The following is a 13,467-nucleotide window of genomic DNA, read 5'->3' as shown; positions in this document are numbered from 1 at the left end:
GCCTTCAATCTTTCCCAGCATCAGGATCTTTTCCAATGAGTCAGTTCTTCCTTCAGGTAGCCAAAGTATTGCAGCGTCAGCATCAGTCCTTCCAATGAATATTCAGGATGGATTTCCTTTGGGATTGACTGGTTGGATCTCTTTGCAGTCCAAGGGACTCTCAACAGTCCTCTCCAACACCACAATTCAAAAGCATCAATTCTTCGGCACTCAGCTTTCTTTATGGTCCAACTCTCACATCCATACATGACTACTGGAAAAACCATAGCTTTGACTAGATGGACCTTTGTCAGCAAAGTAATGCCTCTGTTTTTTAATATGCTGTCTAGGTTGGTCATAGCTTTTCTTCCAAGGAGCAAGCGTCTTTTCATTTCTTGGCTGCAGTCACCGTCCATAGGGTTGCACAGAGCTGGACACAGCTGAGGTGACTTGGCAGGCACATGGTGGTTAGGTTGATAACACCCCTCGAGTTCCCGAGGCGTCTGCCTGATGACTGGAAGGAGTGCACCTTCAGGTGCATTCCAGCCCCCGCACAGCCCATCACCGCTGTCATCACCGACTTTACTGTGTCTCTTTCCGAGGAGACGGTCAACCAACCCCTTGAAGATAAGAACAACATGTGATCTGATTCTGCCTCCCCCTGCTTGGTTTTGAGCGGAAAATACATCTGCGTGGTGGAACCATGACCCTAACCCAGGATCAAATAAAGTGAAAGGAAAACTTTGGGGGATTTTCAGTCCCAAGGAGTGAGGTTTGCAAGCACCCATGTCAGTGAGGTTTGCAATCTTTTCCAAAATATCTCCAATGTCTCTAAGTCAGTATCAGTTCTGTAAATACTGGTTTGAACGTCCGACAGCTAAGAGGCCCATTTTGCCTAGGGTCCGAACCCAGAATCAGAGTATACTGCCACCAGGGGGCAGCAATTCCATGGTCCCATCCCTGAGGTTCATCAGTTCAGTTCAGTTCAGTCACTCCCTTGTGTCCGACTCTTTGCAACCCCATGGACTGCAGCACTCCAGGCCTCCCTGTCCATCACCAACTCCCGGAGCCTACTCAAACTCATGTCCATCACGTCGGTGATGCCATCCAACCATCTTATCCTCTGTCATCCCCTTCTTCTTCCGCCTTCAATCCTTCCCAGCATCAGGGTCTTTTTCAACGAGTAGGTTCTTGGCATCAGGTGGCCAAAGTATTGGAGTTTCAGCTTCAGCATCAGTCCTTCCAAGGAATATTCAGGACTGATTCATCAGGTAGGTTTTCTTTTAAATTATTTACTTTAATCGTAGGATAATTACTTTACAACATTGTGATGGCTTTTGCTGTACATCAACATGAATCAGTCATAGGCATACATGTGATCCCTCCCTCCTGAACCCCGCCTCCCACTGCCTTCCCCACCCCATCCCTCAGGTTGTCACAGAGCACCAGCTTTGGGTTCCCTGCATCATACATCAACGCCCACTGGCTATCGATTTTACATGGGGTAATGGATGTTTCAATGCTATTCTCTCAAATCATCCCACCTTCTCCTTCTCCCACTGTGTCCAAAAGCCTGTTCTTTATGTCTGTTTCTCCTTTGCTGCCCTGCACCTAGGATCGTCGGTGCCATCTTTCCAGATTCCATATATATCAGATAGGGTTTTAAACTGGGGTCTTGTCTTCCCTGACTTGTCCTCCGGTGAGGTGGAGAGAGGGGGAGACTTGGCATTCTGAGGGCTTTCTCTGGGCATCGTCTAACCCTGTCCCCTTAGCTTCAGGCTCCAGTTCCCTCCAGAGAGGAGGCTGTCTTGGGGTGCTTGTCCCTGACTTGGGAAAGCAGACCCCGGGACTTGGATCTGTGACAGGCCTTTCTGTTCCTGCCCTGAAAACACACACTCGAAACACAATGAAGAGCGAGAGTGGCAGAAATCTGGGGCAGGGAAAATGTGATTTCCTGCAAGAGCCCCTCCACTTGCCCAAAGACTGAAAAGGCAGAAAATAAAAATTTGAGGGGGGGAAAAATGGAGTGGAAGCACTTCACACTTGAGAGAGAACACAGGGCTGACAGAGAAGACAAATAGATGTTTAGAAAGTTATAACAGACCTCGGAATGCAAATTGCCAGGGGACAAAGGCGGCGAGCTGCGGTGTCGCTTCAAGTGCTTGACGAGAAACTTAATTACTGGACCCACGATTAGAGGCGCTCGGTTCTGAGTTCAAGGCCTCCCCCTTGGGCTGCGGGGCCTGGGCTCATCCTGGCCAGAGCCAGTGGCATGGACACAGAAGGAGGAACACTGCCGAGTGCCCGATGCCCTACTATGTGCCAGGCCCTGGCCAGGCACCCACACTGAAAACTGGAAGTGCGTTTGCCTTCCCAGGCGCACTGGCTTCACGGCTGCCGTGTGCAGCAGATGTTCATACCTGGATGGACAGGTGACAGCCCTGAGCTCAGAGAGGGATGGGCTGAAGGCTGCCCAGAAACTCAATGGCAGGAGTGTCTCAGATTTCCTTCCCACAGCACGGAAAACCCCCCTGTCTGAACACCCAACCCCGGCACATGCCATGTCACCAGAGTGCAGTCACCCAGGCTCTGCTGGCAACCGTCCTTCCTTTCTTCACTCCTTCCTTCCAGATCGATTCACTGAGCGTGTACGCTGCTGCAGGCACTGGAGGTCTACCAGTGACTGTACCGGGTCAATCCCTGCCCTCACAGACCCTACACTGTCGCGCATGGCAGACAGTGATACACAATGAATAAAGTCCGAATGTTGGCAAGGGCCACGGAGGAGTCAAAGCCGGGAAGGTGGACGGGATGTGCGGGGGGTGGGAGGGAGCGGCGGTTTGAAACCAGGCAGGCAGGAAGCCCTCAGGGACACGACAGCCCTGCAGACCTGGAGACCACGTCCATGGCTCTCTCGACACCACAGTGTCCCATGACAAAGGCTTTCTCCTGGCTCCAAGCTCCCAGCACTCAGCTCTTCACCTATTTTCCATTTCTGGACTTCTCTCTGCTGCCTCACTAGCTTGGGAGCCAGGAGAAGGAGACTGTTGTAAACACTGCCTCCCCAACCCTGCCCAGCCCCACAATCAGTTTTCATGGAGAATCCCTGCCATACAAGCTCAGAGGGGCCAGGAGGGCCCCTCAAAGGGAACTGTCCCTTGTTAAAAGGCCCCGGGAGCTGGTGTCTAGAGCTCTGCACCAGTCAGGCTCCCTCTGTTCCTTTGCAAACGTAAATGACACAGCAAATAGCTGTGTCCGAGCCCCTTGTAAGTGGGAAGGAAGGCGGGCCGGGCCGGATCTCGAATTAACGGAGATCCCGGGCCCTGCAGAGGCTGCATCTGAACTCCTTGTCACCCAGGTCGGGATGCTGGCAGAAGAGCATCCCCATGGGGCGGGAAGACACCCTGGGGACCCCCCTTCTGTGCGTCACTGCCTCCCCTCCCCTGTTGACCCGCACAGGCACCGCCCCTCCCACAACAGGCCCCAGACTTTAGGGAATGCCAAACATGTCTGCAGAAAAGTGACACTCTGACGGTAAGGTGCAGCCCCCCCAGTTATCACTGGAGCCTCGGGACAGGGCTGGCTGCAGCAGAAGAGACCAGGTGACTTGGGGGTTCTGTCCAACGCCTGCAGGCTAGGCATCAGCATCCCTGAAGCCCCCATGCAGCGAGCCTCTGGGAAGGCAAGAGCGGGAAAGCGACAGCAAGAGTGCAGCCGCTCCCCATCCCCTGGATGGATGCAGACAAGGCTGATTGGTCCCTGGCTTTGCCACAGGGACGGTCATCGGTAACATCTTTTGACAGGGAGAGGAACTCGGGTGAGGAGGGGAGACTCTGCTCTCTTGCACCAGGCGGTAGGACACCTGCAGGGAAGAAGGTCTTGCTCATTCTACACACTGAGTGTCTGACACTTGTGTTCGTATTGGGTTCAGGGCTTGGTTCAGTGTGGGCAAGGCCTGTGGGCAAGGCCTGTGGGCAAGGCCTCTTTCCACAGCATGGATAAGCCCCAGGGAACAGGCAGAATGGTGACCTTTTCTAGACTTGTAAGTAGCCAGTGAAATCACTAAGCGGAGTTCTTCCATCACAAAGCAGAGTACTTTGTTAATATGGGTTTCATTTTTCCAAGGATAATCCCTTATTGCCATGGGGGAAGCGGGAGGGGGGTTTGGGATTGGGAACACGTGTACACCTGTGGCGGATTCATGTTGATGTGTGGCAAAACCAATACAATATTGTAAAGTTAAAATAAGTAAATAAATAATTAAAAAAAATAAATGCAGAAAATAAATAAATAAAATAAACAATGACAAAAAGTGTGTATCAACTGGTAATTAAACCCACCCAGATTCTTTTGGCCTTTCCCAATTTGGGGTGGGGTGGGAGGGGAGGATATTAAAATAGTTTTAAGAAGTGAAAAAAAAAATAATGCCCTTTGCTTCTTCATGGTCTGGAACATGTACCCAGTTGTAACTGGGTGGTATGGATACTCACCTCCTTTCATTTAGGAGTTGTCCTGCCTAGAACCCAGGGACTCTAGGCTGTAGTTCTCATTGGGTTGCTCAGTTGCTGTGTGGCCACAGGCAAGTGTCCCAGCCTCTCTGATCTGAGTCTCTCTGCCTGCCAAGTGGATGCTCTAGCTAGGGCACTGTGACTCTGCTGTCCTGCTCATGGGCTGCCCTCTCTCGGCACAAGGAGACAAGCTGTTCATGGTGCATCTGTCTCCGAAGGTGGAGGAACTGTCAAAACCCTTACACACACTCAGAGTGCCTGTACGCTCCACTGCCTGCCTTTCAGCCCCCGAAGCAGATAGAGAGCTGGTTCAGGGCTGCTCCCATCTCGCTTTCCAGCCATGCTGAGCCCTTCCTGCAACACACCCAGCTTTCAAAAACACTACCTACATGCAGTGCTATTTGCCATTCCCTTTGGGGTCACTAACCTTATCTATGCACCAGACAGTCAGCGATGACTATAGCTTTTTGGTGGAGCTACACACATGGCGGTGCGGGAGAAGACTCTCCAGAGACCCCCGGACAGCAAGTAGACCAAACCTGTCCATCCTAAAGGAAATCAACCCTGAAGATTTGTTGGAAGGACTGACGCTGAAACTCCAATATTTTGGCCACCTGATTCGAAGAGCTGACTCATTGGAAAAGACTCTGATGCTGGGAAAGACTGAAGGTGGGAAGAGAAGGGGACAACAGAGGATTGAGATGGTTGGATGGCATCACTGACTCGATGGACATGACTTTGAGCAAACTCTAGGAGACAGTACAGGACAGGGAGACCTGGCATGCTGCAGTCCATAAGGTCACAAAGAGTCGGACGTGACTTACTGACTGAACAACAACGCCACAAAGACCAAACATATCCATGTCTTGGCCATTACTGATGGAGAAACAACAATTATTACAGCTCACAGATCTGGTGAGCTGGAGGTTTTTAGACTTCTTGCTAAAGCAACAAAACATTTCTTTAAAAGCCAAAATAGCTCTGGCTGTTACATTCATTCAGCAAACATTTATTGAGCTACTGTGTAACAGGACCTTCTGCGTTTTGCTAACCCCTTTCCACCGAATGCAGGATGGTAAGGGTGGGAGGTCTTGGAACCCTTGATAAAGGTGGTCACATGGTTTCTGCCTCCACTACTCAATTCTACCTTTGACTCATGCCTTTGGAGAGCCACAGACAATACGTAAAAAAATAATAATACCATGTTCAATGCTCCAGTAAGACCTTATTTATATAGACGGGCAGAGGGCTGAATTTGACCAGAAGGTTATAGTTTGCCAACCCACACTCACAGAAAACTCTCCAAGTCTATTTTGAAAACCATTGAGTGAATTCACCCTTTCATGTCATCTGTGGGGAACTGAGGCCCAGAAGGAGAAAGGAGAAGGAACTTGTCCAAGGTCACTCAGGACCAGAGGAAGAACCCAAGCCCTGACTCCCAGCTCCATCACTCCAAGTGGCCACGCTCCACAGAACAGCCTTGTAGGTGAGTGCTGGCCGGGGACCCAGACTTTTTATTAAAGGAAGAGCTGGCAGGTCACTGGGATGATTAGGGCCGATGGTCTGAATGGGGAACTGCCTGGCCTCACCTTTGTTCTTCGGCCTGTGGGCATGTGTGTGTCTGTGTGTACACGTGTGTCCATGTGCAGGGCTCCAAGGCTGGGAAAGACTGAGGGAGGGAGAGGAAGGGGCAACAGAGGGCGAGATGGCTGGATGGCATCACTAACTCAAAGGACATGAGTTTGAGTAAACTCTGGGAGATAGTGGAGGTCAGGGAAGCCTGGCATGCTGCAGCCTGTGGGGTCACAGAGAGTCAGACACGACTTAACAACTGAACAACAGTAAGACTGTAGGTATCACAGCTGGGTTTTCACAAACTTTTCTGATCATCAGGGTGGTCACTCAAGCCTCTTAATAATATAGATGCTCATGTGCCATCTCAGCCCCCCAACAATGCTTCTCAATGTGTGCCAAGGTGTCTCGGGGACCAGCCAGGTTTGGAAGCTCTGGGAGATGCTTGGGACCAGCCGACCCTGAGGACCAGGAGAAGGAAGCCAGTGAGCAGAGGAGAGAACAGGACAGCTGTCCTGGGTCAAGGCAGAATTCGTGGACCTAACAAAAATACACAGACCGGTGATTTCGGAAATCTGTTTTTCAAAACTGCTTCTTCAACTGAGCCCTTGGCATCAGAGGTTGGAGTTGGAGAGGCCAACTGTCAGGAGCTCATTTCCTTCTTCCTAGGGATTCTGCCTGCAACTCAGGTGGCTGCTGTCAGCAGCCCGGTAGGGTCTGAGCCTCGGGGCCCTCATGGTGTGGCAAACTGAGACAGAAATGAACACACAGGCCCGTGCCACCATCCGCTTTAATCCATCGTAATGAGCTATACCTGAGCTGCACAAACCAGGCCTCCTCAAACATTCTCGCCCCTACCTTCCTAACAGGGGGCAGCCTCAGCCGAGACCACGGACGTGACATCTGTGAAATGAAAATATCTCCTGCCATATTAACAAACAAGAAATGTCACAGCCATCAGAGATTTCTGGCCTCCAAATGTGAATGAGGGCTGCCCAAACTGCAACCCAGCAGATGCTGCCACCCCTCCAAGGTGACTGCTGAGGTGCTGGGGGAATTGCAAGAAGCAAGGTGAAGGGGGAGACAGGATTGTCCCCAGACAGCTGAGGTGCATAGGAAAGGAATGAATTCAGTGAGCCCAGAGGCTTGCATCTTCCCCATATATAGAGCGCTAAATTCTTTAATTTGATATCTGATCTTTGCTGTTCAGACCGCCTGCTCCCTTTGCTGTAAACTTGTAGGCAGCTCGACCTCCCCTCCTGTCTCCTTGGAGCACTTTTGTCAGAGCTCCTGAGATGCTGAGCTTCCCAGGCTTGGAGTCCTAAACATTCCCACCAAGTAAGCTTTCCACTTTCCGGTTGTGACTCTGTTTTTGATTTGACACATCTCTTGCAAGCTTTGTAATCAGCTCAACACAGATTCTACACTCTGCTCTGTAATCTGTGTTTGTTTTCACAGAAAAACGATGCCTCCTCACCCACTGGGATATCTGTGAGTATGTTATTTCACATGTTGGAGCTGCCAGGGGGCCCTCAAATAACACTGAGACCTGGGACCCGCCTCCAGAGAGTTTGCTTTCATTGCTCTGGGTTGTGCTCTGGGAATCAGGATTTTCTAAAGCTCCCCAGGGCTTTCTAACAAGTGGTGGGAGTTGGAAAGACTTGATCCCCTAAGATGTTATCTTCATCTCTTGTCTAACACCCTCAGGCACACACAACACCCCTGCCCACCTGGAGATGCTTCAGCATAAACAGTTCCACCCAGGATTCAGAATGGCTGATGCCTTTCCAAAGACAACTAACAGCCTGGCCAGTTTCTGAGAGAAACTGGGTCTTGGCGATTTTCTTTGTGGGGGGTTTGCTCACAGGTTACCGGTTATTTTCTTTCTGTGAGCAAACTCCCTGCAAAGAAAATCACCAAGACCCAGTTTCTCTCAGAGAACCACGGCTGCAGAGATCTGTGTTCTCAGGTGGGGGAAAAAGGTGTATTTTTATTTTTACTGGCCTCTAACTGAGCAATTCCTTCAATTATGAATGCAGGCAATAGACCACAGTCCAAGCAGCAGTATACATACGCGTGCTTAGTTGCTCAGCTGTGTCCAACTCTCTGCAACCCCAAAGACTGTAGCCTGCCAGGCTCCTCTGTCCATGGAATCCTCCAGGCAAGAATACTGGAGTGGGTTGCCATGCCCTTCTCCAGGAGATTTTCCTGACCTAGGGAATGAACCTGGGTCTCCTGCATTATAGACGGATTCTCTACTGTAGGAGCCACTAGGGAAGCGCTGTTAGCAGTAGAAACCCCAGGTATTTTCATATCATGGTATAGATATCTCCAAATATCATTTATGCTCATCACTGCTTTGAAATCATGGAAATTATTCATCATATGCTGGATCTTGCCACATTGTGCTGTGCTAAGTCACTTGCTACTTGATCGTGTCACAAAATCTGTCTTTTTTCATGCTTTGGTGATTGTCATTTCAATATATCTGATTCCCTGTTTTATGCATTGAGAAGCATTATTCCGAGAAGGAGGCCACTGACCTTCCAACTACTCGACAGGGCCACTGAGCCTCCAAGGAGAAGCCTCCGTGGAGGTGGCAGGTGGCTGTGGACGGAGCCAGCAACTCTTACCTGTGGGTCGGAGAGCCGGGAGAGGTCGGGGTACAGGTAGAACTTGACGCCTTCGGAGGCCCCTGGCAACGTGACCCCTCGGATTAGGAGGATCAGCAGCATGACATAGGGGAACGTCGCAGTGACATACACCACCTGCCAGGAGAGGAGGGCAAGAGTCATGAAGGGGCGATGATGGGCAAAGCAGCAGCTCCCACGCCTAACTTCTCGCCGGCAGCAAAGGGCTGCCCAGCGCAGCAGCAAGAGCCCTAACACACGCGTTCTCCCCGCAAGGCCAGATCTTGCAGCGAGCATCTCCTGAGAGCCCGTGGATGGTGCTGGATCAGCGGTCCTCTCCAACCTTCTTCTGACCGGCACCAAAGAAAGAAATACATACGACACCACAACCGTACACACGAAGAGCCAAGACAGGGAGTTTTGCAGACTCATGCTCATCTCACATGCGAGATGCACTCTAAGACTTTCTATCAGATGGTCCCATTTGAAAAAAAAAAACAAAAACTGGTCACGATCCTTTAAATTCACGTCACGATTTACCGACGGGTCAAGACCCACGTTTTTGAAAATCACTGCTCTTAACAGAAAATCAAGTTTTCATAGCAAAGCCAGGACAGAAGAAGATAGAATAAAACAGAGAAGGGAACGGGAAGGGGAGAGGAGGCTGGGGAGCTGTTTAGGGCGCTGTTTTCCCAGAATCATTCTGGCATGGTCCGCCTGGAAGGAGGAGACTGATGAACCTGATTGGCCCCTGCAGCCCAAGGATTCTGTGCAAGAATCAAGGCAGGGAAAGAGACAGAATCTTCCCCACACGCCCTTGAGCAGGAGCAGCTTCGAAGGCAATGGCCACACCGTGACGGATTGCGGGAATCCCTGTCTGCCCAGGGTGCCCGCTCCTGGCCACGCTCGTCCTCCTGCACGTCCTCTCCTCCAATCACTTGGCTCCTCTATCTAGAGCAGCAACTTGTTAACCTCTGGGGGCCGCAGACACTTCAGAGACTCTCCTGACAACTGTGGACAGACTCCCCCTCTCCATTCATAGATCATGCACACCAGCTTTTGGATGGCCCAGAGGCTCTGATTCCTCAGGTAAAGGACCTACGTGTGATCTTAATCCCACCATCACTCTGGAGCCTCTCACCCCTTTGCAAGGCAGGGCTTCTTCTACCAGCAGCTCAGGCCTTCACGCTACTCATTTATTTACAATATTTACTTATTCATCCCTCTACTCACTCACACCCACCCCCAACACTCTTATGAACGGAACACTGAGCTAGACTTCTGGATTAAGTGGGGGCTGGTCATAGAATGTGGGTCTCTGTTCAAGAGGCTTCCCCACTGGTTAAAAAAAAAAAAGATAGACGTGTATGTAGGTAGATACAGCATCCACTGTGTAACTGGGGGAACAGAGGATGGTGGAGCACAGAGAAGCCAGTAGCTAAGCTCAGGGACAGTCAGGGAGGGCTTCTCCAAGGAGGTGATCCAGCTGTTGACCCATAAAAGATGAAGAGGAGTTTCAGGACACAGGAAACTTGGAGAAAAGGAAGAAGGAACCAGTAAGATCCTACCGCATGCTGGACACTTTACACGTGACGACAAAAATGGCTAGGTTTATTCACCACTTTTACACGCCAGTCATTCATTCTTCAGATAGCTATGATTATCCTCTTATTAGATATGAAGAAGATATCTAGCATCCTAGATGCTAACTCAGGATGGCCCATCTAAGGAATAGCTGATGTGGATTTAGAAGGAGGCCTGTGGTAAAGGTCATGGCTTCAAGGTCATGTGATCAACCACTGGGCTGTGTATGTGACTCTTATGACAGCAATGCGAATTTAGTGTTATTTCCCCCATGTTTAGAGATGTGACTCTCAGAGAAGTCCAGTCATTTGATGGGCAATTTTAACTCAGTCCTCAAAAATAAAAAAAATAAAAACCACCCGGGGGTGGTGTCAATGGGTCCCGCCACTGAGACAACCTGGAAGGCTGGATAACCTCTTCCAGACACTGTCCCCAACCTGCAGTGACCACGCCACCCTCAGGCCACCCACAGTCCTGCCCCGCAGATTTTGGCATCCGTGTTCAATCCACATGTTATGTAATCAATGCGAACAATCTCTTGCCATCACAAATGTAATCCAGAGAAGACAAATGCAAGTTAAATATATAATGAGAGACCAGCAGTCATTATTAGTAGTATAATAAAACATCTCAGGTTGCACTAGGAAGAATCTGCCTTCCAAGGCAGGAGACACAGGTTTGACCCCTGGGTCAGAAAGATCCCCTGGAGAAGGGAATGGCAACCCCCTGCAGTATTCTTGCCTGAAAAATCCCATGGACAGAGGAGCCTGGTGGGCTACAGTCTATGGGGCTGTATACATACTACGTACATAATAGTAACATTAATAATAAATTGGAGACCAATCAGCAAAAAGTGTTGCTAAGAGTGAGAGCTAAGAGTGCTATAGAATCTCCACCTCCTTTAGCACAGTCTATCACAGATCTTCAGCATTTCAGCTAAAAGCTTGATTCTCCTGCCTTCAAAATGAAGGCCCCCTAGTCAACTAGCTTATGTCTATGAAGCTGGGGAGGCTAAACTCCCTTGCTTTCACTGTATAATTTCCACTTCTGCTTCTGCTGTATGGTGGAAGATTAATTATCCAGAATGCCTAGGACCTGATTAATGATATTTCTGTAGTTTAACTCCCAATGCTCACTAATCGGGGCGGGAGGGGGAAGTGTTACTATGTGAAACGTAAGAACAAAGGAAAATCAGACATTTGTGCTTCAATCTGTGGGACCATCTTGGTGTGACTTGACATTCTGCTTATTCTCTGCCTGGTCTGTAGTGAGTGGACTGGGCCAGTGGTGTGTCATCAGACGTCACTTATAACCTGGCCACACGTACCTGTGCAGGGTCCTGGAAGCACACAGGGCAGGCAGTCAGCACAGGGGCATAGTTTATGAAGTGACTGATCACTATTCTGAAGCAATCCCAATGTTCAGAGTCCTAAACGGATGCTCTGCTTCCACACGACATTTGGGAGAATTCTACTCTCTCGCTGGTACCCACACCCTCCTTTTCAACATTCATTGTGTAAAACCATCAGGGAAATAAAACATTCAGGTACAGTGCCCAAAGACCATGGTGTGGACAATGAGTCAGGCTGCCAGAAGAAAACCTCTGGCTGGCAGGCTCTGGCGAAAACAATCCCTTCTGTAAGCCAGTGTTTGTGAGCCCAGAGTCAGGGTACAAAAGGTGGTTCGGGGGCATCATTACGTAATGGACGCAAGTGGAGAGTGCCATGAAAGGTGAGATGCAGTGCTGACCCAGCTCTCCTAAAGGGCCCTCCCAGTCTGTCTCTCCCCTCAGCCATTCCAGACACGTGAACAGCACCTTCGATTTCTCCCGAAAGCAGCTACAGGCCGTCCAAACAATACAGACCACGTCATCGAGAGCGCGCCTGTGAACGGCTCACACGTGGCCACAGCTTTCCCGTGCCCATGCCAGATATCACTAATGGGCCACCTTCATCTGTAGCTAAGCCCGGATGCAGCCCCAGAACCCTCTGCACGGGACTCTAGGCAGCACCGTTCTCGGTTGGGACGAGACCTGCTATCTGCTCTCCTTGCTCTAGCCCATTTTTCACTCATGCCTTTGCCTTCCACTGTGGATCCTTAGTTCTGGCCCCCAGGGTGGTGAGACCAGGTCTTGTGCTCAAGGAAACACCTGCTGGATGCGTGCACACGGATGAAGAACCTGGGGTCACGAGCCCACCGCAGCGGCGTGAAACCAGGGCCAGAGGCCAGAGAGACAGGTTGGAGGGTCTCAGGAAGGGCTCTGGCCTTCTCCTGGCCAGGTCGGCGAGGCTGGAGCTGGGTCTCTGAGGTTCGGCAGGAACGGGAGAGGCCAGTCGGGCGGGGAAGGTATGGAATCAGCTGAGGATGTGGACGCAAGCACAGATCTGGTCCCCTGGGATGTCTAGGCACCTCCAGGTTGTCCCCTGGTGCTCAGGCTGGAGTCAGCCTTGTCACTTCCCTCCGCTTCCTCCACATCCCAGCAGTAACATCAGGTCCTGCCAGCCTGACCTCCAACTGTATTCTGAAACTACAGCCCCGTCTTCATCCCTGTCATCAGGGCCCTCCATCACCCTTCTTCTCAGCCATGTGACAGGCCCATTCTGTGGCCCGAGGTTTTACAAAGAAGTCTCTGGCATGTGTCTTCCTGCTACCCTGAGTCCAAACCCCCAGCCACACAACCCAGGCTGTGGGATACAGAGCCGAGAGCTGGGCTCTGAGTCAGGGACCCCGCGCTCCAGTCCTGGCACTGCCCCCACTTGCCGTGCGGCTCAACCAGTCTCCACTGCACCCCACCCCCACCCCCAGCCACTCCGCTCTCAGCTGTGCCAGGCCCCTCGCTGCTGGGGCGCAGGCCAGGCCTCCTGCAGGCCTCCCTGCCTTTTCATGCCTCCCTTTGTCCGAACGTCCACCCCCAGCTCCTGGGCCACCCACGGCGTCAGTCCTGGGTATGCCGACTCCCCACGGCTCTGAGGGCCCCTCAAAGGCAGGGGCCCTGCCTTCCAGCTGTGATGTCCTGGTCCCATTACTGTCCACGTTAGGCAGGGTGGCCCCAGCGGTGGGTTTGAAGTTCCTTGGTCTCACATCAGGGGCTGCCCAATTCACTAGAAACCACGCCGTGTGCCCTCCTCCCCAACCCCCACCCCGCCCACATCCGCCCCCACTCACGCCTGCATCCTCCCGGCACTAGAGTTCTT

At 51.2% G+C, this 13,467-nt stretch overlaps 1 protein-coding gene across 1 annotated transcript in view; it reads right to left on the bottom strand.

Annotated features, from left to right (window-relative positions):
• Positions 1–13,467, bottom strand: part of SLC6A11 (solute carrier family 6 member 11) — a 123,913-nt gene that overhangs the window by 53,589 nt on the left and 56,857 nt on the right. Inside the window, exon 6 of the mRNA XM_018038436.1 lies at positions 8,693–8,827. Coding sequence (XP_017893925.1) covers positions 8,693–8,827 — 135 coding nt within the window. The remainder of the gene's footprint in view (positions 1–8,692; positions 8,828–13,467) is intronic.

This window comes from Capra hircus, chromosome 22 (genome assembly GCF_001704415.2).
Source record: "Capra hircus breed San Clemente chromosome 22, ASM170441v1, whole genome shotgun sequence".
NCBI lineage: Eukaryota > Metazoa > Chordata > Mammalia > Artiodactyla > Bovidae > Capra > Capra hircus.
Note: the sequence above shows the minus strand (reverse complement) of the source record. Positions and strands in the feature narration are given on the sequence as shown.